At 41.6% G+C, this 27,960-nt stretch overlaps 1 protein-coding gene and 1 long non-coding RNA gene across 4 annotated transcripts in view; one reads left to right on the plus strand and one right to left on the minus strand.

Moving 5' to 3' along the window:
- Chd6 (chromodomain helicase DNA binding protein 6) overlaps positions 1–27,960 on the plus strand; it is a 186,617-nt gene that overhangs the window by 121,879 nt on the left and 36,778 nt on the right. For all 3 annotated transcript variants that reach the window (XM_006971044.4, XM_076571225.1, XM_042276720.2), the window contains 9 exons: positions 11,956–12,120; positions 13,880–14,059; positions 16,586–16,696; positions 18,278–18,480; positions 19,103–19,302; positions 19,788–19,947; positions 21,423–21,512; positions 22,618–22,721; positions 26,744–26,873. In XM_006971044.4, the coding sequence (XP_006971106.3) occupies positions 11,956–12,120; positions 13,880–14,059; positions 16,586–16,696; positions 18,278–18,480; positions 19,103–19,302; positions 19,788–19,947; positions 21,423–21,512; positions 22,618–22,721; positions 26,744–26,873 (1,343 nt within the window). The remainder of the gene's footprint in view (positions 1–11,955; positions 12,121–13,879; positions 14,060–16,585; positions 16,697–18,277; positions 18,481–19,102; positions 19,303–19,787; positions 19,948–21,422; positions 21,513–22,617; positions 22,722–26,743; positions 26,874–27,960) is intronic.
- LOC121828923 (uncharacterized) lies at positions 1,480–27,960 on the minus strand. The gene is made up of 8 exons (XR_013050957.1): positions 27,771–27,960; positions 24,428–24,570; positions 23,389–23,532; positions 19,466–19,573; positions 19,006–19,151; positions 9,622–9,674; positions 5,698–5,744; positions 1,480–5,337 (listed from the first exon to the last, which is right to left on the minus strand). It is a non-coding gene; the product is annotated as an uncharacterized LOC121828923 (long non-coding RNA).

Below are 27,960 nucleotides of genomic sequence, written 5' to 3' on the forward strand. Positions count from 1 at the left end.
AATACTAAGATTATTAGTATACAGAGGTGGGAAGGGTAAATAAATGGCTCAAAATCTAATAGGTTGTTGATCAAAGAAGTTGGAGGCTACTGTTTCCCTAGAGGGTACAGCAAGGGAGGGGATGCAGGAGAGAGGGCGTTAAACTGGGGGCAGGGCTTCTTTTCTACCCACCCACTTCCACAAAGTCATTCTACTTTGTCCTCTTCATTTAATGAGTCTCTTTGTAATCTTTTGTGGGACAGAAACAATCTACCAGGTGAAAGCCAATGCTTTAAATATTAAATTAATGAAGTTGGCTAAAATGTAGGGGAAATGCCATGATAAATTACCACAAAGTAAATTGTGTGGCACTATGTGCAATATCTGGCTTCAAAGAAAACTGGTGATTATAAGTAATTTGTTGTCAGCTCTTTGTCCTGGCAAAGGGATGTTAGAATCAAAGATGGGTTGCTAAATATGGTAAATAGTTTTTGAAGAAGTAATATATTCAACATTGAAGTTAAGAGGCAAAAGCTAGTATTTGATCTATCAAGAACTAATTTGGAGTTAGGGATGTGGGTCAATGGGAGAGCACTTGCCTAGCATGTGCAGAGCCCTGAGTTCAGTTCCCTGCAGCTAAAAATAAAGATTTAAAACAAGAAAATTAGGAAAATAATTACCTTTATGCCTGCCATCTATTTAATAGTTTTATTTGAATACAGCGCATTCCCATGTTTATTATCTTAGGTCAACTTCATGTTACAGTGGCGGCTATAAATAATTTGGCAACAGAAAACCCAAAGCCACAAAATATTTAGGATCAGGCACTTTGCCAATGTTCACAAACACTAGACAGATTACTTCATAAGCCCTTGGCAGCCATGAAGTTCTGGGCTCCTTTACAAAGCTTATTCAACATTAAATTGATTGTAGGGCAAAATGTCAAGGAGAACAATAGTATGAGAAACCAAAAATGAGTAGTCAGTTTTGACATTCCTACAGGAATTTCCACAAGGCAAATTGGAAGCATAAAGCCAGAGGCACAAATTTTGGAATCATCTCGACAATAATGATATGTACAGGGACAGTTCAAGTTCTAAGTCTAGAGATGAAACAAGGTTCTCCTGCATGCTTGATGGACTGGAGTCTACCTACAGAATGGTGCACTCCAAATATGCACAAATACACTTCCATTCTTTATAATGTTTCCTCTTGCACACGGGTGCTTAGTGCAAAGCAGAGGAGAATCTGGAGACTCAGACCTTCAAACCACCTTATAATTGCCAAGACTATAGCTGAATCACCTGTGAAGAGAAAATGAGAGATCTTAACACTAATGAAAAACTACTAGATCATTCCCAAGTACTACTCTTGTTCCATACATTTTGTTTATATATATATATATATATATATATATATATATATATATATATATATATATATATATATATATATATATAAAATATATATATGTATATATATATATATATACATACACACACACACATGCACTAATATTTTTAATAAATAAATCATCAACAATTCTTCGAGGTTATTGCCTTTGGAAAATAGGTTTAGTCATAAGCATTTATCTAGGAATGGGTTGAGGTATACCATCTATACTGCCTGATACAAATATCAAACCATGGAAATGAGAACCCACTTTGAACCGTGTTTTAACCTCTATCATAGTGAAATTTTACCAGAGCTCCAGAGATCTCAGTTCATTTGAAAGAAATGTGGGTTCACTGTGGTCTCAATCAATATGGCACTATCTGGACTAATCCATAGTTGTTTCTAGTCAGGACACACCAGGAAACTGTCATTGAAGGGATAATCAATTTCTTAACTGATCCCTGTAGGGCCTTGAAAGCAAGCATGATTATAGGAAGACTGAACTCTGCCAAAGTACACCTGAGTCTGAACTAGGGAGTTTCGCTAATGAAATAAATACAAGATGGTCATCATAAAGAATTTATTTAGACTCAGTTCCAAAGGTTATAGCCCATGGTCAGTTAGCCCTGTTGTCTTCAGGCCTGCAGGAGGACAACACATCATGGTGTCAGGCTCCTGGTGGAGCAGCCTGTTCAACTCATAGTAGCTAGGAAGCAGAGAATCAATAGCTGGTCCCAATATCCCCTTCAAGGACATCTCCTCCCCAATGTAATCCTCTCCTGCTAGGACCCATTTCTCATAATTTTCTCTAGTACTAAGCATATTTTCAAGGCAAGTCTCTGGACACATTAGCTTCTGTGATTAGAGAACAGAGCTCCACTCTCTAGAAAATCAGTTGAGCATCAGAAAATAGTCCTGTTTCCTTTTATGCTTTTCATTGTTACTGTGAGTCCATTCTGCCGCCCTCTGATTGTTTTCCAGAAAGGGAGAGGTGATTTGGTTGGTGTGGTTTTTAGTTTTGGTTTTGGTTTGTGAGGCAAGTCTCACTACATAGCCTAGGCTGGCATGGAACTCAGATCTTCCTGCTCTGCCTTTTAAGTCCTGTGCCACTGTGCCTGGCTAGGGATAGTTTTTCATTTAGATTTTCATAAGACATTGTTATTGAATATCATCTGTTATTTCCTTTATCAGGTTGGTCTGATTTGCCCAGTAAATCATATCCTGCTCCCATTCCCTGATTGGAATCAGTTCAAAAATAGATATAAGTGAACAATAGAGGATCAAAACATTAGTTCCAAAAAGTTTGAAGGCACTTAGATACTAGCTAGACATATAGTCAGAATTAGGCTCAGTAACTCCTGCATGTGCACATCCGCATGTCTTGGCTAAACTTGCCCACTCAAGTCAGTTGGCAGCCATCAGTAGAGTGGAAGGTGCCCTGGTAAGCCTGCTAGTGGCAGAGACTAATTCTGTGTTCAGAGACAGGCACCGGCCTCCAGTACTTCAGCAACAGCAGCAGCAAGCGTTGTCTAGGTTCCCTGTAACACAAAAGCTTAAGAAATGCCAATGGGAACAACAGCATAAGAAGGAAGCAGAGAAATGAAAACTTGGTTTCTTCTTTGGAAGCAAGTCTCAGCAGAGGTGGAGAAGAACCTCTTAGGAGTAACAGTACGGTATCACACTCTTCACAGATACTACAATCACCTTCCTTGTTGCTGCTCCTCAACAACCTTCCCCAGTTTGAAGAGAGTTCAGGTTAGCAGTGGTGGACAGCACAGTTCAAGGACCTTCCCATGTCTTAATTTCCCTGAAGGCATAGTTGAGAAACCATAGAAGCAGATGTTCTGGCTAGGGGCACAGCATTGACTAATGCAGCTGGTGTGTGTCTGTGGGAGTTTGGAGGAAGAAAAGGAAATCCATACTTCGAAGATAGCCCCCTTTGTCACCATCAGTAGAACTTCTGGAGCCCTCCACACTACTCCAGGGAAGGAGGGGGACTGGTTCCTCCCAATGCTGTTATGTAAATGGTCAGTGAATAGATGTCGAACTGTAGCATATACCAAACATTAGCTGAAGAGCTAGAGATGCCAACGAACTAAACTAGTTGCCCTTCTCATACAGGGTTCATTCTGAGAGATGGGAAATGTTAAATAAGGAAATATAAGATTATCACATATGGTAACATGTATTATAAAGAAAATTAGGATGAGGGGATAAATATGATGTAAGTTGGGCGCCCTGGTTTAGGTAGAATGGTCTAAAAAGAATTCTTTTAAGATGGTGTTATTTGAGCCTAGATGTTAAGGAAGCATGGTACAGAAAGCAAACAGAATGACTGTGTAGAGTAGGAATGAGCATACATGATACCAGTGGGACAGGAAGTTCCCATACTATAGTTCCAAATAAAGTTTGTCAGGTTTCCTTTCCTCTTTTTCATTCGCTTTATGCTGCCCCAAAAGTACTCTTCCTATTGTAAAAATGTATTACTCCTTCCTATTCTCGGCCGGCACTCCACTGACTTAGCCGGCATGTTTATTGAGCTGGAGACACTGCTAGGACCCAGAAAAACAAAAGTGATGAAGTAAGTCATGTAAAAAATGCAATGGGAAGATCCACTGACTTTTTACCCCCAGGAATAAATCTTGAGCTAGGAAATGCAGATTCAACAGAGACCTGCAAAGATAAAGGAAGAGCAGCTTCCTAGTCTTCCCTGTCCCTAATGTGTAGATAGACCTCATTGCTTCTTCTCACAAGTAAGCAAGCTGTGGATACAGACTCCCAAAGACTTAGGAGAAAATGACAGTGCCTCAATGTAATACCCAGGTTGGAAAATGGGTCTGGAAATTCAACAGTGTGCTGTGGTTGAATTAGTTATAAGTTTGTGAGTTGTGAACTAAGACTGTGAGTTGTTTTTTAACCTGTGGTTGTGTAGGTTTTCATTAAGAAACAAGTATAATTTAAAGTGTTAAGGAAAATGTGCTTTTAAAATGTAATAGAACTGCTGACTCGGGTGGGGGGCAAAAGGAAAAAACATCTTTGTGTCTGGGTTTTTATTGGGGATTTTTAAGCCGTTCTGAGACAGGATCTTACTCAAACTCAATCCTCCTGCCTCAGCTGAGTACTGGGATTGTAGGTGTGAGCTACCATACCTGACTGGTTTTTGTTTGTTGTTTTGTTTCTGTACCATCCATTTCATTTTTACACAGTTGTAAAAGGCATAGTGTAAGTTTTCGCTGACCTCTGTACTTGAGATTGCCAGTAGTAAACTGAGGGCAGAATGAGTTTATAACCGGTCACTGCTAGGTAGCAGCTGTACCCTGTTGTTTGCATTGAAAGCACTGTGACCTGTGGCTGTTTTATTTTCCGAAAACATTTCATCTGGCCTTTGTCCACTTCAGATGGATCAAAAAGAACAAATTGTGAGTCTACAAATCATGCAGAGCATGAGAGCTCTGTGATTTTCCCCCAGGTGTGAAAGATTTTAGCATCCCTGCCCAACTGTGTCTCCTAAGGCTCCCACTCTGTACCCTTGCTGATACATCTCATTGGGCCTTACTTCTGTTCCTGTCCTGCTCTGAGTGTTTCTCTACCTTTCTTTTGTACTTGTGAGTTCTGATTAGGAAAATACTTTAAGATTTGATCATATCATGACCAGTCTGTCTGTCTGTCTCTCAGATTTGTTTTTACTTTATTATGGTGTTTACCTGTGTGTATGCCTATGAATGACAAGTCCCTTAAATGTGACAAGAGCTACTTACCCTGCTGTCATTTCAGGTAAATTGTCTTGGGAGAGAGAGCATTGTTTGTCTGCTGATTCATTTAGCTGCTTGTTTTTCTTGGTTAACAAGAAGCCCAGAATGAGGAGTCTGGAACAATCTTCATTGTGGTCAGACACCCATGTTCCTTCTTTCTTTTTGTCCTACAAACCTCTATGTTTATGATTAATATTATCTTGGTCTCAACCTGAGGCAGGAAAAAGAAGGCAGTCAAGTGTAGTGTGTTTGCATAGGCTCGCAAAACTCCTGTAGATGACTCTAGACTGTTCCATATCCTGGTTGGGTTGGACAGCCTCACCACTGCTGAGAATGAGCGTGTGCCTTTAGTTGAGTACATTTCTGCCCTGTATAAAAGTTGGATTCTAGGCATGAATAAGAAAGGGAATGTGTGTGCTACAAAAGTACGTAGTATGTCTGTTACATTCCTCTTGCAGACCTTTGTCTAGAATACTTACTCAATTTTCTTTTGTAGTTACCTTCAAACCCATATAGCCAGAAAAAAAATAGCGTCAGTGTTTAATTACCACTAGAAGGCGGTGTTACTTACCTTCTAGATCAGGAGTTCTCAAGCTGTGGGTCACAGATCATCTAAGACTATCAGAAAACACAGATATTTACATTACGATTCATAACAGTAACAAAATTACAGTTAGGAAATAGCATTGAAAATAATTTCATGGTTGGTCTCTACAACATGAGAACTGTATTAAAGGGTCACAGCATTATGAGGGTTGAGAACCTTTGTGTCCTAAAAGCCATATTATTTACCTTAATCACTTTATTTTTTAAATTAACTTCCATTCTATTTATTTATTTATTGGGGTGAGGGATGTGCACCACAGCAGGGATGTGCACCACAGCAGGGATGTGCACCACAGTGGAGGTCAGAGGACACTTGTGGGAGTTGGTTCTCTCCTGTGGGACCCTGAAAGTCATCAGGCATGGTGCCAGGTGCCTTTGCCCACTGAGCCATCTTGCCAGCCCATTGATCATTGTTTTTATCTGCCAGAGTTATCCACCGAATCTCCCAGTCTAGCAAAACAAAGATTTGCTATCACTAAATATACTGAAGGATGGAACAGCAAAAATCAACTAATTCAGTTATCTATCATTAGAAAAGTGAATAAATTGTAGTATACTTAACTTTGAACAAAGAATAGGGGAATATCTGTATAGACTGCCATGGAATCTATCTCAATATATTGTTGAATAAAAAAAAAGAGAAAATATATGTGTATATGTTAGCATTTATTTATTTATTGGGGGAGTACAACAGGATCTCACTGTGTTTACTTTGCCTGACCTGGACCTCAGTATGTAGATTAGGCTGGTCTTAAATGCTAGCATTTATTTTTAATGGGTTAGTTCTGTCTGTCTCTCCCTCTCCCTGACCAAAGAAAGGTAAAGCTAAAACACAAGTCGGTGTAGTTTTTTAAATGGATTCCTATAGAGGGAGCTAGGAAACAGTGTATGTGTCAGAAGCCAGTTTTCCCAAACATGACTTAAATTTATAACTTTAGAACCACTTTAAATATTTTATATCATTATTGTACAGATTGATTTTTTAGCTTTTTAAAAGTCTCAAAATGCTGAGTTTCAGTTTACTCTTCACCTAACCTCCTGTGATGTTAACATCTTACATAACCATAGTATAATGAATTATTAGAACCAAGAGATTAACACAGATACAGTATTACTAATGAATCCACAGGCTGTTTGTGTCCCTTCAGTTTCCCATGAAAGAGAATCACATTCCGTCAGAAGCCGTGCCCCCTCAGCATCCTCCAGTGTATGACAGCGCCTTTGTCTTTCCTTACTTCCATGAACATGACATTTTAAAAGGTACTGACGGTGGTGGCGCACGCCTTTAATCCCAGCACTTGGGAGGCAGAGGCAGGCGGATCTCTGTGAGTTCAAGGCCAGCCTGAGCTACCAAGTGAGTTCCAGGAAAGGCGCAAAGCTACACAGAGAAACCCTGTCTCAAAAAACAAAACAAAAAAAAAGGTACTGACAAGCTTTTAGAGTTTTTCTCTTGGTTTGTTGGTTTGTATTTGCCCATTTTTTTCCTTAGATGTAAGATTATGCATTTCAGGCAAGAATATTGTAGACATGATAGTGTTCTTATCACTGCATCCTGTTGGAGCACATAATGTCATATGTTCCTTTGCTTGTGTTGTGATTTTGACTTGGTTCAGATGCTGTCTCCCAAGCCTCTCAATTATAAAATAATTTTTACTTATTTAGATTAGTTGGTTATCTCATCAGTAGATATTTTGGAGTCTTACAAATATACTGATTCTCATACTTTCCCCATTGATGTTAACATCCATCAACAGACTTGCCCTCAGTCAGTATTACCATAATTTTTGACTAATGATAATTTTTGTACCCATCATTTCTTCTGTATTTTTTTGAGTGGGAATAATAGTTACTTTTGTCCCATTTATTTAGTTAGGGATTTATGGATATTTATGTTTTTTATTTTGTTGGTGATGGTTTGTTTTGTTTTATGTTGGGGTCTTGCTGCGTTGGCCAAGCTGACCTACAGCTCCTAGGCTCAGAGAATCTTGTTTCAGCCTCCTAAGTAGCTAGGGCTACAGGCATGTGTTAATACACTTGTCTATTTTATTTTATTTTATACTACACTATTCTCATGTTTGTCTCATGCTGTTTTATCCCACTCATATCATCTGAGCATTTTTTTCTTTTTTGGACAAGATATTCAGATTCATGTTAACATTTTTCCTGACAGGGTCTTGGAATTGGCTATTTCTCCACAGATCCCTTTTCTTTTTATTTGAGGAAAGTGCTTAGTGATCAAGATCTGAAGTCAAACATAATGCCGTGTACCTATAATCTTGGCACTTGGGAGTTGGAGAGAGAAAATGGGGAGTTCAGGGCTTGAACTGCATAGGAGGTTTGACACAGGCCTGGATTACATGAGACCAGTCTCAAATGCGTGAATAAATCACAACAGAAAGCTAGATCTGGCTATTCGATACAGCCAGTGTTAGACCCTCTGGGCAGACAGAACTAGGAAGTAGGTACATACATAAACACAAGCACTTATGCCACACACACACTATTTATGCTATATATATCCATCCATAATGAGGTTTCTGATTCCAGCCCATTGTGAGGCTCTTTGTGGCCTTATCTTCTTTATCTGGCAAACAGATACGTTGGTCACATCACAGCAGCATATTTATTCACTCATGTCTAGCATAAAATTCAAATAGTATCAGGATTACTGACCAACATTTTATTAAAAAAAAAGTTTGCTCAAAAAATTTATTAATATAGAGTAGGTTATTTCATTTGTAATGTTATAGTATATAAACAAAAATTTTGTTTTCCAGAGTTTCTTAGTTTAGTTCTATCCTCCCCATCAGGTTGGTTAGTTGGTTGGACAAAGTCTCCTATACCACAGTCTGACTTCAGATTCTCTATGGAGCAAGGATTGGCTTTGAATTCATAATCCTCCAGTCTTTGCCTCCTAAGAGCTGGGCTCACATATATGTAGTGCCACAGCCCCTGGAAAGTAAACTCATATAATTCAAAAACAAAGTGAGCAATTGGGTCTCTCTGTATTAGGTGAATAGCATAGTCCCTAGCAAGAAATTCTTTGTATATATGTTTATTCATTTTTTATTTTATATACTTTTTATTTTCAGTTCTGATTGTCCCATTTACTTTATCATTTTTGCCTGTTTTTCAGTTTTCTCTGAGACACACATTTCAATTGATAATAGTTAGGGGCGTAGACCCTTTTACTTTCTTAACACTTTGAGTCTCTATTCCATATGTACAAGGGCCTTCTCTTTTATAACCATAGTGTAATTTTCAGAATCAGAAAATAAGAGCATTACTCTTTAATCATCTAGTCCATATTGAAATGATATTTCATTTCTTTCCTGCTCTTCTGTAACTATCAGTCTCCTAATGCTCTAGAGGCTTTTCCTTTTTTTCTTGATTTATTGTCAGTATGCACTCATGGCCTCTTTAATTCAGTGAGTTGTAATTCATTAGTATCTTCATTTTGATGTTCAGATGATGTTACAATTGCAGTAGAAGTCTCTTACAAGGTGTGTGTGTGTGTGTGCTATGAAATTATCCTTATGAATGCTATGCATTCATTTTATTGCTAAATCCATCACTAGCTCTTTTTAATTCTTATTTGAAGTCAGGATCTTACTAAGTTGTCTTGGTTGGCCTTGAACTTGCAATAGTTGAAATTACAGCCTTGTGTGACTACCCAGCTCAAGTGTTATTTTCCTTACATGGAGCATAGTGTGTTTTGGATTTCTTTCTCTCTCTCTCTCTCTCTCTCTCTCTCTCTCTCTCTCTCTCTCTCTCTCTCTCTCACACACACACACACACACACACACACATACACACACACACACACACACACACACACACACACACACACACACACCACTGGAAAAAAATTCCCATTAAAAATACTTACACGCTTTTTCAATAGTTAGTGCTGTCTGTGTGTTGTAATAGTATTTTTCTGGACTGTAATAGATAAACAGACATGCGTGTTAGTCAGTGTTCTCTAAAGGAACTGAATTAATCAAGTCAGTATTAAGTAACATGGGAAGTTAACTTGCCAGCAGGGGTGAGCAAAAGCTCTCTCAGTTTTAGGGTGTCTTCCACCTCAAATGATCCAATTAAGAGAACATTTTATAAGCATGCCTAGCAGCTTGAGTTTTAGTTAATTCTAGATGTAATCAAATTGACAACCAATATTAGCCATCACAGTGTGAAACTGGTCTTTGTGTTTGGTGGGCTTCTGCTGTCATGCCACTTGAACACTGCTAAAGGATTCTGGTGTCGTTTTCAGCCATAGAATTAGGGGAAAGTTCTGATTCTAACCAGGGTGATTCCCTGATAGGCAGACTTAAGAATCTCTACTTAGCCAGATGGTTGTGTCACACACCTTTAATCCCAGCACTTGGGAGGCAGAGACAGGCAGATATCGGAGTTGGAGGCCAGCCTGGTCTACAGAGTGAGTTCTAGGACAACCAGGGCTCTGTAGTGAGACCCTGTCTCAAAAAACAAAAACAAAACAAAACAACAAGAATCTCTACTTAGACTCGACTCTTTTTCCTCTCCCCCAGACAGCCTTCTTTAACAGCCTGGCATTTGAGCCATCGGTCCTACTGTGGCTGTTCTGTTTCAGATGCTGGGGTCACAGTAAGACCATGAGACAGAAGCAGGACTCTGAGGCTGCTGTGTTCTTCTGCCACTGTCTTCACTCATTTGAGAGCCAGGGCACATCCTCACTGCTCAAGTTCACCTCTGTCAAAGCAAAAAAAGTGCTCGGGTCTGCAGGGGTGCCTGCTAGCTTCCTACATGTGACATGACCATCCCTCCTGGTCACTGTCAATGACACCCTTCTCTGTTTGATTGCAGGAGTGGGCAAACCTTGTTGAAGGAAAAAAAAAAACAGGATTCCTTTTCAAAGAATAGGTGAATCTAATTTTATACAGGAAATACTAAAAAGACTGGAACATGTTAAAAGCAAGGGGACTGTTAAAGACACTGGTCTTTCGTACAATGTGTAGGCATAAATACGCAGCTATTTGTGTTTTTTTAACATAGGTGTACAAATATGCACCTCCATTCTAAGACCACAGAGTCAGTCTGTAGAGTCTTATCTCCATAGTCTACTGGACCATGTTGAAAAAGCCCAGCCATCAATCTGCAGAGGCCCTTGTGGGCTGTATGGCTACAGTGCAGTGAAGCCTAACAACCGTATTGAAGCGTATGGCTTCATTGTGTTCCTTAAAGAGCTGATAATAAAAACCTCATTAGTCACTTTAGAGGATGTTGTTTTGGAAATTGATTAAATGAAGAGAAAAAAATCAAATGATTAACTTTTCTTTAATAATAGTATATTAGGGTAACCAAAATATTAATGAAGGTGACTGTAACCCCAATAAAGAAATGGATGTACACATCTGTCTTCAAGTCCATATGAGGCAGGCAGATAAACCTGTGCCTCTTGACAGAATTTGAAATTCCATCTGTGAGATACCTGGCCAAAAATCAGATCTTAACCTAATCAGATCACAACCTAATCAGATCACAAGGTAGAACTCCAGTTTAGAGGAAATACAGGGGCAAAAACACCCACTGAGACACAGCACAAATGGAGTAAGCAAGATGGGAAAACAGAGGACTAACACATTGCATTCACAGCTGAGTGGGAAGGCCAGAAGGCTGGTTGATAGTAGGAATTATTTTGTTTTTGGAGACATAGAGCTTAGAGATAGAACACTGCCTGCCATGTATTGGCCCTTTGTTCAATCTCCAGTGCTGCGGGGGAGGGGGGGGCAGAATTGTTTTTTTTTTTTTTAGTATAGCAGTGGTGAAGTGATATGTTTTACCTTTTGAATTCCATATTAAAATACATAAAATTGAGGGGCACTCTGCTTAAGATTTGCTGCCCATTATGTAAAGTAGGTGTGTGGTAGAAAAGAAGCAAGATTGTCCACAAAGGTCCACTGTGGTTTTGTCTGTTTGAAATTTTTTGTAGTGAAATTTAAAATAGAGGAAGTGCTGCTGCCTCTGAAGCATTTCCCAGAGGTAGCATCTCCTGAGAGTGAGTTTCACCTGCATCCCGTCTACAAGCTGGGGGGAGGACAGCTGTGTCCTTCCCTTTGCTTTGGATCTTCACATGGTAGTCAGCTGGTAAAGAAATGAGTAACTCCACACATGGGCTCATGTCATTGTGTTTGTATGCAAATGTGAGTATACATGGTGACAAAATGTATATGACTCTTCTTCCCAGGCTCAGGCCCGGTGTCATCGAATAGGCCAGAGCAAAGCTGTGAAGGTATATCGCCTAATCACTCGAAACTCCTATGAGCGAGAAATGTTTGACAAGGCCAGCCTGAAACTAGGCCTGGACAAGGCTATTCTTCAGGACATCAACAGAAAGGGCAGCACCAATGGAGTGAGTACATTGTACCTGTCCTGGAGCATTGAGGAGCGTGTGCCTTTAGTCCCAGAACAGGCAGGTGGCTCTCTGAGTTCCACACCAGTCAGGGCCTGAACAATGACTGTCTCAAAAACAAACAAAAAAGGAGCACTTGTCAGGATTCTTTTTTTCCTTCTGAGAGCTGTTTCTGGGTCCTTTTCACAATTTTTAATTCAGTCCTCCACAGCATAGTTAGATAACTCTTATAGCAGGAAATACAGGCAGTCCCTGTATTTTCTGAATGGATAAAGGCAGTCTGGGAGCAGTTGTGTGGTAGGTCTGTCCAACATGGAATAACATTGCAATAAATTTTAACCACATCCATCAGAACTGGTAGGTTTAAGATTCTTTACTGTATTTATATGAGCCAAAGGCCCAACATTTTAATTACATATTTGTTATCCTACCTTATCACACCCCAAACTTTGCGCTGCCCTTTTTTTTTTTTTAATTTACTTATTTTTTATTTTCTGTGTATGAGTACTTGCCTGCATGTATAACATGTATGTACCTTGGTGGCTGCAGAGTCCAGGGAAGGGTGTCCCATCTCCTAAAACTGGAGTTACAGATAGTTGTGAGCTGCCATGTGGGTGCAGGGAGCCAAGCCTCTGGAAGAGCAGCAAGTGCTCTTAACTACAGAGCCGTCTCTCCAGCCTGACTGAGCTTCTTGGTGATGAAATGGAGTCAGTGTTATCTGTGTTCCCATGACCCCAAACAGTGCACAATATCTTTTTCAAAAGTGTTCAGTGTGTGATACTCAGTAAATAACAAATGAACAAATTAGCTTGGAGAATGACAGTCTTTTTTTCTAGTTGGGCATAGTAGCACGTGCTTATAATCACAGCACTTGGGAAGTGGTGGCAAGAGGATCAGGAGATCAGGGCCAGCCTCTGCTACTCATGGAATTTTCAAGGCCAGCCTGGGTACATTAAGACCCAGTCTCAAAAAAAAAACAGTGGCAACATGATTTTGAGTTCGGATTGGAGAGAGTTAAGAATTACTGCTAAGATTCTTAAATTCGTAAGTACAAAGCAGCATATCTCCTTCATCTCTGGCTTAGAGCATCAGAAATGGAGTGACAACCTTAGTCCAGATGTTCTATATCCTTAGCTATGCGTGTGTTACTAACCATCATACTCCAAATTGCCCTTCCTGAGAGCTGTGGAATTCCCTCTTGTGATTGAAATAAAGAGAACCAGATTGTTAATTAGAACCAGGAAAGGGTGTTTTGAACTCCATTTCCTGTTTTCAACAAGTGGTTGAAAGATCACACTTGGCGCAGGATCCTTTTTTTTTTTTTTTTAGTTAAGGGATGACATCATTTCCAATACAAATGTATTTATTTAATAATGAATAAATCATTTTTTTCTCAGCTTATGTGGTACATCTGGAGGCTTTAAAGATATAAGTTCAAACTAAAATATTAAAATAAGATGTCAAGTATATCCTCTTCAATGGTGCATAGCTTTAATGGCTTATGACATTTGATGATAACCAGTGTCCTGAAGAATGTTAGGCCTTCGGGTTGTGGGTTAGGCTTTACTGCAGAGCTCCCTGTAGACAGTTGCCTGCCTGACTCCCCTGCAAAGTAGCCAGGGCACCTTCCTCTGAGTTGTCATTTCTGGTTTGTCTTTTTGATGTGTGCAGTTAGTAGAGGAGCTGTATCCTGAATCATGCGAGCCACATTTGAGGCTGTTTTTCTCCTGTGTATTTTCCACTTTGGTGACCTGTTCAGGTGCAGCAGCTCTCAAAAATGGAAGTGGAGGACTTGCTCCGGAAAGGTGCTTATGGGGCTTTAATGGATGAGGAAGATGAAGGCTCTAAGTTCTGTGAAGAAGACATAGACCAGATTCTGCAAAGAAGAACCCACACCATCACCATCCAGTCGGAAGGGAAAGGGTCCACTTTCGCCAAGGTACATGACCTCTTCCCCATAGTCATTTCGGTGGAAGGGAAGGGATTGCTGTGTATTCTTTTAGCTCATCAATGAGGCTGCTGTTCCTCCAAATGCAATCTCTTGACAATGTAGACACTTAGAGAGAGTCACAGACTGTCAGAAAGAGGAGCAGGTGGTCACAGGCATGGAGACCCCAGTCTGTACTTTGTTGTGTCTGCTCTTTACAAGATCTGATCCAAAACCCAAAAAATATTGATGTTTTTGTAAAGGTTTTTTTTTTTTTTTTTTAAGCATTTCCATTCCTCAAATTCGAGCAGGTATTTTCACTTCACAGGAATGGTTGTTGTTGTTGTTGTTGTTTTAAGATTCCCAGCTTCTCACCTCAGGACCACCTTCCTCTGTTGTTCAGGTCACTGGGTTTAGAACTCTGCAGATTACTCTTAGGTTGCTCTGGCTGCAGGTTTTGCTAATTCCTATGGGAGCCTTATGGCCTATTGTGATCAGTCTCCAATGTCAGGTCAAGACTTGTTCAGGAGAACATTTTGTGCACAGTACGGGAAGTATAGGTAATCTGCATTTCATTCAGCCCCTCATATCAACCCAGTACCATTCTTTTAATGTGTGTGGTGCATGCATGTTCAAAGTGTGTGTGTGTAGCCAAACTGGGCTGAGCTCCAGGAGTCTTGCTGAAGAAAGGGAGGAGAGATTGTCTGAGACAGGAGGGTCATGTCAGGGGGAACCCACAGAAACAGCTGACCTGAGCTCATTGGAGCTCATGGACTCTGGACCAACAGTTAGGGAGCCTCCATGGGACTGACCTAGGCCCTCTGCATGTGTGTTACAGTTGTGTGGCTTGGTCTCTTTGTAAGGCTCCTAGCAGTGAGATCAGCACCTGTCCCTGGTACTTAGCTGACTTTGGGAACCTGGCCCCCATGCTGGATTACCTAGCCCAGCCTTGACACAAGGGGAGGAGCTTGGTCCTGCCTCAACGTGATATGCCATGCTTTGCTCAAGCCCATGGGAGGCCTGCCCCTTTCTGAATGGAGATGGAGGAGGAATGGAAAGGGAGGGTTGTAGATGGGGCAGGGCATAAAGTGTGTGTGTGTGTGTGTGTGTGTGTGTGTGTGTGTGTGTGTGTGTGTGTGTGTGTGTGTGTGTGTGTACCAAAAGTTGGTAATGGATGTCTACCTTGATCATTCTCTACTTTATTTATATTGAGGTTGTATCTCTCCCTAAACTTGGAACTTGATGATTCCAGATAATTAATCCTGTTGTCTTGCCCTGTCTTTGCCTCCCAAGTACTGGGATAATAGGTGGCTGCCACACCTGCCCAACTTTTACATGCAGGTGCAGATTCCAGGCTCCACACTTAGAGAGCAACCACTTGACCCACTGAGCCTCTGCCCAGCCTCAGTGCCTCCTTTGGGTTTTTGTTGCTGTTTTGTGTTCAGGTTTTTGAGACATAGTGTCTATATAGCCCTTGCTGGTCTGGAACTTGCTATGTATGCTAAGCTGACCTTGAACTCTGCCTCCTAAGTGCTGGGATTAAAGGTGTGCACTACTATGCCTTATCCCCCCCTCCCCCGCCAAACCAACACACACACACCAGTGCCATTTTTAAAGTGGACACCTACTATAAAACTGAAGGTTAAGAAAAAAAATCTGAAAATAAACCCTTTCAGACCTAGTGGATGGAAATGTAACTCAGTTGGTAGAGTACTTGCTTGGCATGCATGAAGCCCTGGGTTCAATTTCTGACATCACATAAAACTGAGCATGGTAGATCTGCAGTCCAGCACTGGGGGTGGGGGAGATAGAAGCAGGAGGGTAAGAAGTTCAAGGTCATCCTTAGGTATATAATGAGTTCGAAGCCAGCCCGAGGTACATGAGGTCCTGTCTCAAAGGGAGGGAGGGAGTGGGGGGAGAAAGAAAGAAGATAACCTGTTAGTCAAGCATTATGGTGCATGACTGTCATCCCAGTACTTGGAAGGCTAAAGATCACAGGTTCTAGGCTAGCCTGAACTAAATAGTAAGATCCTGTATTGAATATATTTTTACATATAATATAATATATAATATATGTATATATATGTGTGTGTGTATATATATATTAGTGTGTGCATGTGTGTGTTTTAAGTACATACCTGTAGTTCCAACTTTCAATATGCTGATAAAGCAGGAGGATTGCAAGTTTGAGGCCAGTCTAGGGTGTACTTGGTTATACTTTGTATCAAAAAACTAAATGAGCAAATAAATACTTCTGTAGACAACTAGACACCAGGTAATACATTGCTACATTGCTGTTGTCCTGTCTTCTTACTTGGCAGTTCTTAAGTTTCAGGAAAATGAGCCTGTAGATTGAAATTTTGATTTTCTTACTCAGTCTTTAAAAGGAGGAAAAAAATGAATTGTTTTGAGATTTTGGAAGTGCTGTTAGGGTTTTTAATTTTGATATGGATGGCTTTTGTGTTTCTGGTATATTTGAAATCAGTTTTGTTTGTATTCTGTTCAAATCCAGTTTGTTAACTTTTGTCTCCTCCACAGGCTAGTTTTGTGGCTTCAGGAAACAGAACAGATATTTCCTTGGATGATCCTAATTTTTGGCAGAAATGGGCTAAAATAGCTGAATTAGACACTGAAGCAAATAATGAAAAGGTACTGCTTATTCTGTTCTACTGAACAGTTAACTGGGATTGCATGGGGCGATGCCTACATCGCTCAGGTCACTATTTACTCCTGAGTCTTGATTCTTAAAGGAAATGCTGTTGTAACACACTTAAAGAGTGGTGGCACATAGACAGCCCTTGATGAATGTTAACTGGTAGAACTTTACAGTGACTAATGGAATACAATCTGCTGGGCACCCAAGAAGTTAGATAAATGCAATTAGAGATGCAACTTGTAAATAAGTCGATCCCAGGGTCAATACTCTCTAAAAGCAACCTTTCCTCTTAGTGATCAAAAGGAAGAAGGAAAGGGAATACCTCCTGGCTTTACCTCCTTTTTTTTTCCAGTGTCTCAGATTTTTCCATTTTGTACGTGAGAGAGACCATTGGCGCCAGAATAAAACTAGACTGTGCCTTTCTGCAACACATTTGACCTTCCCCAGACAAGTGGGAAAGGAAATGTTGATGCCCCCAGTGACAGAGTTGTAGTCATTTTGTGACTGGCCAGCTGGGAGATACCCATAAAATGCTAGCTTCTCTTCCTCTGTCCCTGACTCCGTTGGCTCACTTCACAATGAGTACATAGCTTTTCTTCCTGTCTTCTTCAAGTGTAGGTTGACATCTGTGGCCCACAAATCTAAGACAGTTTCTTATAATTTAGCTAAGTCAATGAGAATCTACATAACTATTCTTTTGTAGTTATTTTAACTGTTGGTGATTGCTTATCCTGGCTTCTTTTCTTCAACTAGAAAAGTGGTTTCTCCTCCTTTAAGAAGATGCTAAGCTCCTATAGTTACCTGACTGAAGTGCAGTGGTGTGGGCAGGACAGTGGTAGGGAGGAGAAACTCCTACCCTGTGGGCAGCAAAAGCAATGGGAGCATTCCATAGTAGGAAGCAAGATCATTGAGGCAGGGTGCTGCTCGAAATTCACTGTCTGTGCTGCATGGAGAAATGTTGGGATTTCATCTGCCTTGGGAAGAAGTGTAGGAAGAAGGGGTAAGAAACAGAAAATAGTGGGACTAGAGAAGAAGCAATTAGTATGGCCAGGGGAGCCACTGAAATGAGATTCCTGAACGAGGAATTTTGTCTTTTAGCAAAAGGTTAGTAGATACCACTAAAGGAGGTGGATAATGAAAGCAGCAGGATGTGTTTTCTTCAGGAAGCTGCTGAGCAGATGGAATCCTTTCACCTCTCCTGTCTCCAGAGCTTAGACTGCTCTCTCCGTGCCAGGCAGAACAGCTGGGCCTCCCCACTCCAGTCTTTCTTGGAAATAGCAGACTACTGCTTTGGGCACTTGGGGGCTTTGCTTGCTAGAATGATGGCAGACACGACAGATGGTGGTGGACAGCACTGGGGACCAACAGCTTGAAGTCCCTGAGAATCCCCTATGCGTGTCCTGTCTGTGGTCTTAGAGACAGCAGGTGTGCTGCAAAGAGCCTTCCCTGCCAGGGCTGACAGGCTGGTTCTGCCTCAGATGTGCCCTGAGGAATGGCATCAGGGTGCCGCTGTGCACTCTGGTAAGGAGTAAAGAGAAAAGGGACCTCCTCCCCACAGTCGTCTCCATTTCCAGGAAAGCCTAGTGATTGACCGGCCACGCGTGAGGAAGCAGACCAAACATTATAATTCGTTTGAGGAGGACGAGCTTATGGAGTTCTCAGAGTTAGACAGTGACTCAGATGAAAGGCCCACGAGATCCAGGCGTCTCAATGACAAAGCCAGGCGCTACCTCCGTGCTGAGTGCTTCCGGGTAGAGAAGAACCTGCTCATCTTTGGGTAGGTACTGGCTCTGCTTAGTGGGAAGGGGTTGCTGTTATTTCCCCACTTTCTTTCTTTTTTTTTTTTTTTTGTAAGTCCCTAAGATTTGTGCAGTGAACTTCTAGCTCCCTCTGGGTACCAGCTAATGAGATCTACAGGAGCGAAAGAAAGCCGTGCTTTGTACCAGAATTCCCCTCATCACTGTGCTGTGTTGCTATAGTGTAGACATACTGTGATGCTCTCAAATACATGTCACAGCAAATCTCTGATACTAGTTTGCTGCCTGGTACTGATTTCCTCTCCCATCCAGGAATGTATTATAAGGAATCAGTACAACAAATGTTGCAGTTAAGGCATGGTTATGCAGTGGTTACTACAGCTGCACTTTTTCATTTCCAAACTTATTCTCCAGTGATTTGGACCATCACAGCTTAACAATAGCAGCCATATGATCCATTGTGTAGGACACCTTAGAGACAAGTGGGGCATGCAGTCAAAGTCACGGGCCTTTCAGGACAAAGCTTTTGGAATAACTGACAACACCTGTTAGAGGATGAGGAGCATCTTGTCTCTTTAATTCATGCTGTGTGGAGGGTGTGTCTGGCTCTTCCTCCAATACCTTCTGTATTCTTACCATCAGCTGGGGCCGGTGGAAGGACATCCTGACTCATGGGCGATTCAAGTGGCACCTGAATGAGAAGGACATGGAAATGATTTGCCGGGCCCTATTGGTATATTGTGTCAAGCATTACAAAGGAGATGAAAAGATCAAGAGTTTTATTTGGGAACTAATCACACCTTCCAAAGACGGACAAGCTCAGACTCTCCAGAACCACTCAGGTAAGAGGTGAAATAGCTCTGCTGTGAGTTCTCCTCTTGGGTTATTGTTGCCTGTGTTGTTCTGTTAGAAGGGCAATTGGGCTCTTGCCATTTCCTACACCTACCTGAGTCCATCAGGTATCACCCTGAACTGGGAACTCACATCTCATGTTCTGTGGCTCACCTTTTTCATTTCACCATTCTGTACTTGTCACGTCTGGCATGACTTGTCTTGTGTTGTACTTCTCTGTCCTTAACGAAAGCTCCCCTTCAAGTCTCCTCCTTCTTCCTACTAGACCACAAGAGCCCAAAAGGGGCAGGCTGGGTTATTCCTTCCTGAGTCTCACAGGGCATTCATTAAATCTTCCTGACCACCTTACTTTCTGTGGCCTTGAGGAAGAGTTTGTCACCAGGGGCCCATCACGCTTTTTCTGCTCCCAGCCCAGATTCAATGCCCATGGTAAAGCCCTTTTGGCTCATCCTATGTCATTATCTCTCCATTTCAGGGTTGTCTGCCCCAGTCCCCAGAGGGAGGAAAGGAAAAAAGACAAAAAACCAGCTCTTGCTCCCAGAACTGAAGAATGCAGACTGGCTAGCCACCTGCAACCCTGAGGTGGTCTTACATGATGATGGATACAAGAAACACCTCAAACAGCATTGCAACAAGTGAGTTAGCCTCTCCTGTTTCCCAAAGTTAGCCCTGCTCAAGGAGCCCAGATTTCTGGGATACCACAGAGAGATCTTTTCATACTCCATGCAAGGTCTGGAAAAAGGAGAGAAGATTTGGAATATAAACTGTGTCTGCATTCTCTTCATGCTCTCCCCCCCCCCCCACTTCCTTCAGCAGTCTTCACTCCTGCAGTATATTCTATACCCAGAGGCTTCTAACCCAGCTTTCAAGAACCACTCAAGGCATCCTCTGTCTGCTTCTGAGCTGGGCCACAGTGCCATTTTCTACTCAGAGCTAATAGAAATTATACTTTATTTTGAAGCCTTTAAGTGGCATTCTTTTGAATAGCTCACACATACGCACATAAAAATTTTTTGTCAAAAACTGTTTTTCCTCCCATTTCTAGCTCCCCCCATTTTCTTTCCCAGAGACAGCCTATTAGCCTGCCTTTTCAGAGACACTCTGTAATACTAGCATATGTAAATATATAACCTGCTTTTTCTTCCTTAAAATGATGCACATTGTCCACAATATTTGTGATCCCTCTTGTCATACAAGTTGTCTGGAAGTCAGTTCCTCTATATTATAAGTACTACCTTTGTGTATAGGCTTTTCCCTCAGTGGCTAACCTTCACTCTTGACTGGTATTACGAGTGAACTGCAAGTGTTCCCTGCAGTCCTCTTTGCTGCTTAGCTTGAATCTGAAGCATTTCTTTAGCAGTGGTGTTCTCCATTGCACCTCCCCATACTTCCATCCTGTGTTTGTGCATATTAGCCTGGGCCTCAGCTGTCAGTTTCTCTTTCTGACTCTTTGTGATTGTTCTCATTTCACAGTGGACTTTTAGGTGCCTGTAGAGCATGAATGACTTGTTTACCTTGTTATATACCTTACAACTTATAGCATGATATAGGGTAGTGGTAGTTGACTAACATGTACTTAATTGCTTTGTTTGAAACACAACTGGTACATTGCCATGGACCCTGAGTGCAGCCTCTGCAGAATCAAAGTGAATGAAGACCTCAGGAAAAGACTTAACTGCCATGAAAAATAAACACTTGCCCTTTAAGTATTTATCTCACTGTGTATGTGTAAAACTGCCTGAAATTACCACCATTCAAACAGATTTCACTCTTTTGTAACTAGTAAACTTGGTAAATCAGCTCTACTTCTGTGGTCCTTGTGGCCAAATGAAAAGATTGGAGGTAAGGAAGGTTGTTGACTGTCTCTGCCTTGACTTATGGCTCATAGGATGGTCTAGCAAGAAATTGGAAAAGTGGTTGTTTTCTTGGATAGCAAAGGGGTAATCCTAGTAATGTCTGGCATTGATATCCTGGTGTCTTGTTCTTCTGTGTATTCTGGTGTACCCCTTCATACTACTCAGAAATGCTTATTAATTTTTTCTATCTTAGTTTGGTAATGTGTTCTCAGTCTTAGGTTTCAGAATTGTATTCATGTGTTTATGTTTCATAGGGTACTTCTGAGAGTGCGGATGCTGTACTACCTAAAAGCTGAAATACTGGGAGAAGCAGCTGATAAAGCATTTGAGGGAACTCCTGCCAGGTAATACATTATCCATAGTTCTCAGAGTTAAATAATATATGTAAATTGCCTGCTTATAGACTGGCCAGATCCAGCTGGTTGTTTCAGGAGACCCATGTTTCCACCCTACCCAAGATGGCTACCTGGATAGTAAATAGGTAGATAGAGAAGAAAGGACTCCACTTTCTTTTCAATCAGTCATTGGTCCTGTTTAGGCTTAATGTGTAAACAACACCCATCCCAAAATGGTTGTTCCTCCTTTGGCACTGTGTAGGTAGATCTATGGGCTTCTGGGAAGCTGAGGCCAGAGAACACTAGCCTCATAGAGGGAGTTGGGCCTGTCAAGGAATAGTCATGCTTATGTCAGTCACAATAAAAATCCTAGTGGACTATTGTCAAATTCTACAGAGAAATCATCCCAGGCAGTGGGAAGAGGAGGGAGGAGCTATCCAGGTAGATAGATGTTCCTCCATCCAAGCCCTGGAAACTTTTCAGATGAATGAAGGCAGTGAACTCAGGGTTCATGTGTTCCTCAGAACATAGACTGAAACCCAGAGGGGCTGATGGTAACAGGCTGGCCAGTCCTGGCTTGTTTGCCAGTCCTGGCTTGTTTGCCAGTCCTGGCATGTGCACCTGAATATTATGCTCATCCTTTTGGCTAGAACAGTGCAATGCATGATCAGTTTTGACCTAACAAACCACTTAGTTTCTGAAAGGCCCTCTTTATCCTTTAGATTGTACCAAGGTCAACTCTGAGGCAAGATGGTTTAGATATTATTAAGGATTCAATTATTTGGGGGGAAATGTTGCCTTTGCATGACCAGAATATCCAAAACTTTTTGCTCTGGTTCCTAACTAAAGATACATATCAGAACTGCTTTACACACACAGTCCAGAGTCAGCTGATGGTAGATTCTCCTAAGTCTCAAGTGGAGTCTGGGACCAAGAACCTCTGCCGAAATAGCTTTGTGAGCAATAAGAGATACTGAGCTGCAGCCTTCTGGATTGTTTTTATTGTTACTTAAGCATTCAGTCAGGAATGTGGCTTCATACCAGGGCTGGTTCAGTAGCTTTTGTGTTGTGTCTAGGTGGAAAGAACACTGACACCACACTCTTCTTTCCACAGGGAGCTGGATGTGCCTCTGCCCGACATTGACTATGTGGAGATCCCAGTGGATTGGTGGGATGCTGAAGCTGATAAGTCCCTTCTCATTGGTGTGTTCAAGCATGGTATGTTTTAGAAAATTGACCCCTTCTAGATCAGTTACCCAGAAAGCTGATTCAAGCAATCTTGACTAGGCTATACATATTCCTCCAAACTCCTAACAATTCTGTCCTATAATTCTTAGAAAACTGAACCTTACAGCTGCCCACCTGGAGTCTTGATCCAATGAATGTGTGACTCATAACAGTATTGTGAATATATTACTGAGAAACTTCTAAAGGTTAGCTGTAGTCACGAAGAATATACCTGATTTTATCCTCTTCACTTGGCTGTTTGTACCTAAGGTGGGACTACATCCATCCCTTTCATTTGAGTGTGAAGGGTGCAGTTATGCACACTTGGATACATGTCAAAGCCAGAGGAAGTTGTTGGGTGTCTTCTCTGTCACTCTACACCTATTCTCTTGAGACAGTTTCTCTCACTAGACTTTTACATCTCATCTAGATGGTAGCCAGCAAGCCCCGGGAACCTTCCTTTCTTCCCACCACCCCAGCACTAAGGTTATAGGTGCATACATATATAGCCATGTTTGTTTTTTCACATGGATCTCAGAGATCCAAATGCATATCCTTGTGCCCTTACAACAAGCACTCTTTCCAACTGTATTAGTTACTTTTTGTTGCTCTAATAATAGAATACCCTGACAAAAAGTAGCTTGGGAGAAAGGCTTACAGATTTTTGGGGAATACAGTCCGTCTTGGTAGGTAGGTTATAACAGCAGGAGTGTGAGGCTGGACTGGCAGTCAGGAAGCAGAACAATCACATTTCATCGATACATTGGAAGCAAAAACAGAGAGCAGGAAGTAGAGGCCTAGGCTATAAAACATCAAAGCCCACTCCTAATGACATACTTCCTTCAGCAAGGCTCTGCCTCCTAAAGGTTCTGTAACCTCAAACGGTACCACCAGCTAGAGACCCAAGTGTTCAAACAGGAACCCATGGAGAGTGTTTCATATTCAAATCACAGAACCGGCTGAGTTTTCTTTCTAGACTCCTCTTTGTTCTTAATGATCCTGTGTCTGCCCTAGTGTGTAGCACATAGTAGGTGTCCCTGTTACATGAGTAGAGAAATTAGGGAATGAGGACAAGTGCTGTGTTTTAGATCATCATTGTGCAGAATGCTAAGAGGATTTAAAGAACTCTTTATTTATAGTGTGTGACTACTATCTTGGTGTAAAGATGTGCTCAGCAATCTTTAATTCTTTCCATTAACCAGGAAGTTAAAGGGAACTAACATGTTTTTAATAGCTTGGAAAAATGGTAACAAGAACCCATCCTCACTTGTAAAACACCACCTAAGAGTCTGCTCTTACTTTCCATTGACTGGTAATTATTACAGATAGTTTGCTTTCCCCAAATCATGTACCTAAAAATGTACACACCTTTCCTTCATGCCTTAGGTGAGTATGCATTGTAGTGCTGTAATTTTTCATCTCCAAAGGTTTTGTGGGTATGTCTCCAGACAACCTGCTGTGTAGCCATAGTTAGGTGAGAAGGTTCTGTCTTAGAGCATCTCTAGTAGAATAGGCTGAGTCTTCAGTTGGACTCCAGTCTGCAGTCAGAACTCCCTGTGGTAAGCCTCGTCTGTATAATGTTCCCAATAGTTTTCATAGGCCCTAAATGATAACTGCCCCTTTGAGACCTCCTGGATACCTGAAGTCTTTCTCAAGATGAGGATTTGGTGTTTCCAAACATATTCTTAGAAACTTACTGGCAATGCAGTAGGCAGCCTCCACCTTCTCACGAACTATCAGGTGGCTGTGCAGGTCTTTTTGGCCATTGCCACTCCAGTTTCTCTTCCAGAATCACTGTTAGGGTTTCTAGGAAACTGCATCAGTCTTCTCAGCCTTGTAGCTAATGAGGAAAGAAATACAGAGCCCAGCTTTAGGTGTCAGACTCACACATGACAAGACCAGATACACAGTGTAGAAACTTATCCAGGTGGGCACACAGAAGACCCTAGCCTGTCTCATTGCCATCATGTTATGCAGAGATCAGGGAAGCAGAATGCTTGTGGACAGTTAACCTCCCTCAACGGTAATGCTACAATAAAGGAAGGTTCTCACCATATCACTGTCTGATAAATCACCTCTTCATGGAATCAGACCATGGCAGGAATCTCTTTAAGACAGACATATTGGGGAAAGTTTAGTTTTGATGTAAGCTTCAACAGAGATAGAGCAAAATAATTATTCTTCCTTCTCTAGTAATTGGAAGAAAAAGGATCTAAAAAAAAGAGTTCATCTAGTCTTGTTGCTTATTGAGTGAGTATTGTGTCAGGCCCTGTACTAGATACAAAACTCAGAATGATGAGGAAGACCAAGATTCTATTTCTAGAAAACCCTAAGACTCCTCAGAGAAACTTGCAGTGGTCAGATCACCATTGTAAAGAATAAATGATAAAATAAACAACCAAAAGCAGAAAGCAGTGCAGTTTCTCACGGCGTGTGCTTCAGTGACAGTATGAGAGCAGCTCCTGTCCAAGATGTCAAACAATCAAGTACTTTGGGCCTGGAGAGGTGGCTCATCAGTTAAAATGTGGGCTGCCCTTCCAGAAGACCTAAGTTCAGCTCCCAGCACCTACATTGTATGGACACCTCACAATTGCCTTTGACTCCAGCTCCAGATATACAAACACAAAATTAAAAGTAAAAAGATAAATTTTTACAAAATGAAGGAAAAAAAGAAAGAAAAGATCAAATTCCTATAGTTCCTTAGAGGGAAGTACTAAGTGCTGCACGCTAGTGAAGGATACAGTGCATCCCAAAACCGGGGCAGAGTGCCCCGTCTGACAAAGCTGAGTCTCTTCTTACAACTAAGCTGGTTCTCATTAGCATTTCCAGTACCTACCACAGGGTCTCAGTACATGCTACAGAACCACTGACTGACGTTGTCTGTGAGGAGAAACATTCCAAGTTTTCCCTTTCCTGAAAGAGTGTCTCCCAAAATAGTTTGCTATGACAGTAGATTTAGGTCTTTACTTGGACAAGCCTTGTCTTATTATAAAGATTACATTTTATTATATACCACCTTCAGAAGAACCCCACAGCCCTCTCCCTGGCCCCCCAAAAAAGATTGTTAGATTCAATAAAATACCACACATCCTCCTGCTTGGGTTTTCTTAAAAAGTACAATTTTGGGGGGCTGAAGAGGTGGCTTATTGGCATGCAAGCACAGGGACATAATTTTGGATTCCCAGCACCCATAGAAAAGCCCAGCATGGTGGCACGCACCTGAAGCCTTGGCACTGGGGGTTGAGGAGAGTGACCTGAGCTCTCTGGTCACCCTAGCTAGTCGGTGAGCTCCGGGTTCAGTGAGACCCTGTCTCTAACGACAGGGAGAACAATAGAGGAAGACACTGGACATCAACTTCTAGCCTCCACATGTAAATACATAAAGCATTTTCTTTCATTGTTTTGCCATTAAAGTTCATCTTCTGGGTTAAAATACTCCTTTTGTTTACTTTAAGTATATGATGAGGAGCAATTCCAAAGCCCTGGCAAGTGTGTAGGATTTTGTTGTACTAACACTGGACCCAGGTCTGTTAACCCAGTTAAACAGTCATCATGGTCCAGTTCATAATTCAGCACTTACATCCATCATTTTGTTCAGCTTCCTTTTATAACTTGTGGGATAGAGTTGGCCTATGTGAAAATAAGACCATTTAGAACATAACAGGGTGGCAGGGTTGAGGAATAGGAGGGAGAGGTTGTAAAGTAACTCAACTGCTTCCCTTTGCTGTACAGAGCAGCAAACCAGTGAGAACAGACCTTCCCTACATCTGTGTACAGACGCGTTGTTTACACAAGCTTCAGCTGTAGTAAGAAACTGCTCAGAAGTCTGTAGTAGCTCCAGAATCTTCCCCAGTTAGGAGGTCTCATAAGCTAGCATTAATCCTAAATAAACATTGTTAAGTTTGTTTTGTCTTGGTTTTTACTGAATAAAGGAGACAAAAATGAATGTCTTAGGCTGGGGCACAGCTGGTGGGTTCTGACCTGACTGCTCACACCTCTCATTGCCTGCTTAGGTTATGAGAGGTACAATGCCATGCGGGCTGATCCAGCACTCTGCTTCCTAGAGAAAGTCGGGATGCCTGATGAGAAGTCCCTGTCTGCAGAGCAGGGTGTTACAGATGGAACCTCAGACATTCCTGAAAGGTGAGACACCACATAGACTACTCCATTGTCACATGCCCTGTCACCAGCTTGTGACCTATGCCACGTATATCCAGGACTCTGTATCTTTATGTATTCATTACTTTTCTGTTGCTGTGATGAGATACATGACCAAGAGCATTACAGAATAGTTCATTTTATCTGAATATTCCAGAGAGAGAGAGTCCATAATGAGGGGGAAGACAGAGCAGCAGGAGCAGGAAGCTGGTTGATCCCATTTCATGGGTACAGGAAATGGAGCTTATCCCCGGTTATGTACTTCCTCCGCAGCAAGGCTCTACCTTTTAAGTTTCCTAAGCTTCCCAAAGTGGGGAGCAAGTGTCCAGAGGCATGAGCTTGTACGGCACATTTCTCATTCAAACCTCCATAAGTTTCCCTCCCTGTCTGACATCTCTCTTAAGCCTTGTTGTACTGTGACCATGTCCTTCAAATTTCTTCTTTTGGTTCATCCTACTATGCCTTATGCTTGTGCTTTGAACCAAATTCTAATTCCCGTCCTTCATGGATTCCCCAGGATGATTATCCTGCCTGGTTTGTTAACCAGTCTTCTCATGTCTAGCCAGAGGGCTTCCAGGGAAGAACTCATATTTTTTTCTAGCTGGCAAAAAACTATGCAGGCACAGCAAGTACAGACTTCCTGATCATAAAGTTCCTCAGCTGACTGCCGGTATTATTCAAGGATCATATAACCCTTGGTTAGGCAGACTCAGAAGCCACTGTTAGAAGTTGTGGCCATTCAACATAGTGAAGGGTTATATACAAAATATAGAAGCATTCTCTTTGGCTGACTGATTTATTGTTGGCATAATCTCCAAATGTGTAAGTTCTCAGGAAAATGAAAGTAACAGCTTAAACTTATAGATACACAAAGTGAGGTACCTGTGTGTAGCTCAGAGCTGTTCTATTTGGTGACTCTAGGGAAGCACCTAAGGAGGAGCAGAGCAGCTGACTGCTCTCCAGTTCAAGCCTTGATCATGAAAGCAGACGTCAGCAGTAGTGAGGCTCACAGGAGACATGAAGCCACTGACCGAGTCACAAGTGTGACATCAGAAAAGACCAACTGCCCTTC

The sequence above is a fragment of the Peromyscus maniculatus genome, chromosome 4, assembly GCF_049852395.1.
Source record: "Peromyscus maniculatus bairdii isolate BWxNUB_F1_BW_parent chromosome 4, HU_Pman_BW_mat_3.1, whole genome shotgun sequence".
In the NCBI taxonomy this organism is placed as follows: Eukaryota; Metazoa; Chordata; class Mammalia; order Rodentia; family Cricetidae; genus Peromyscus; species Peromyscus maniculatus.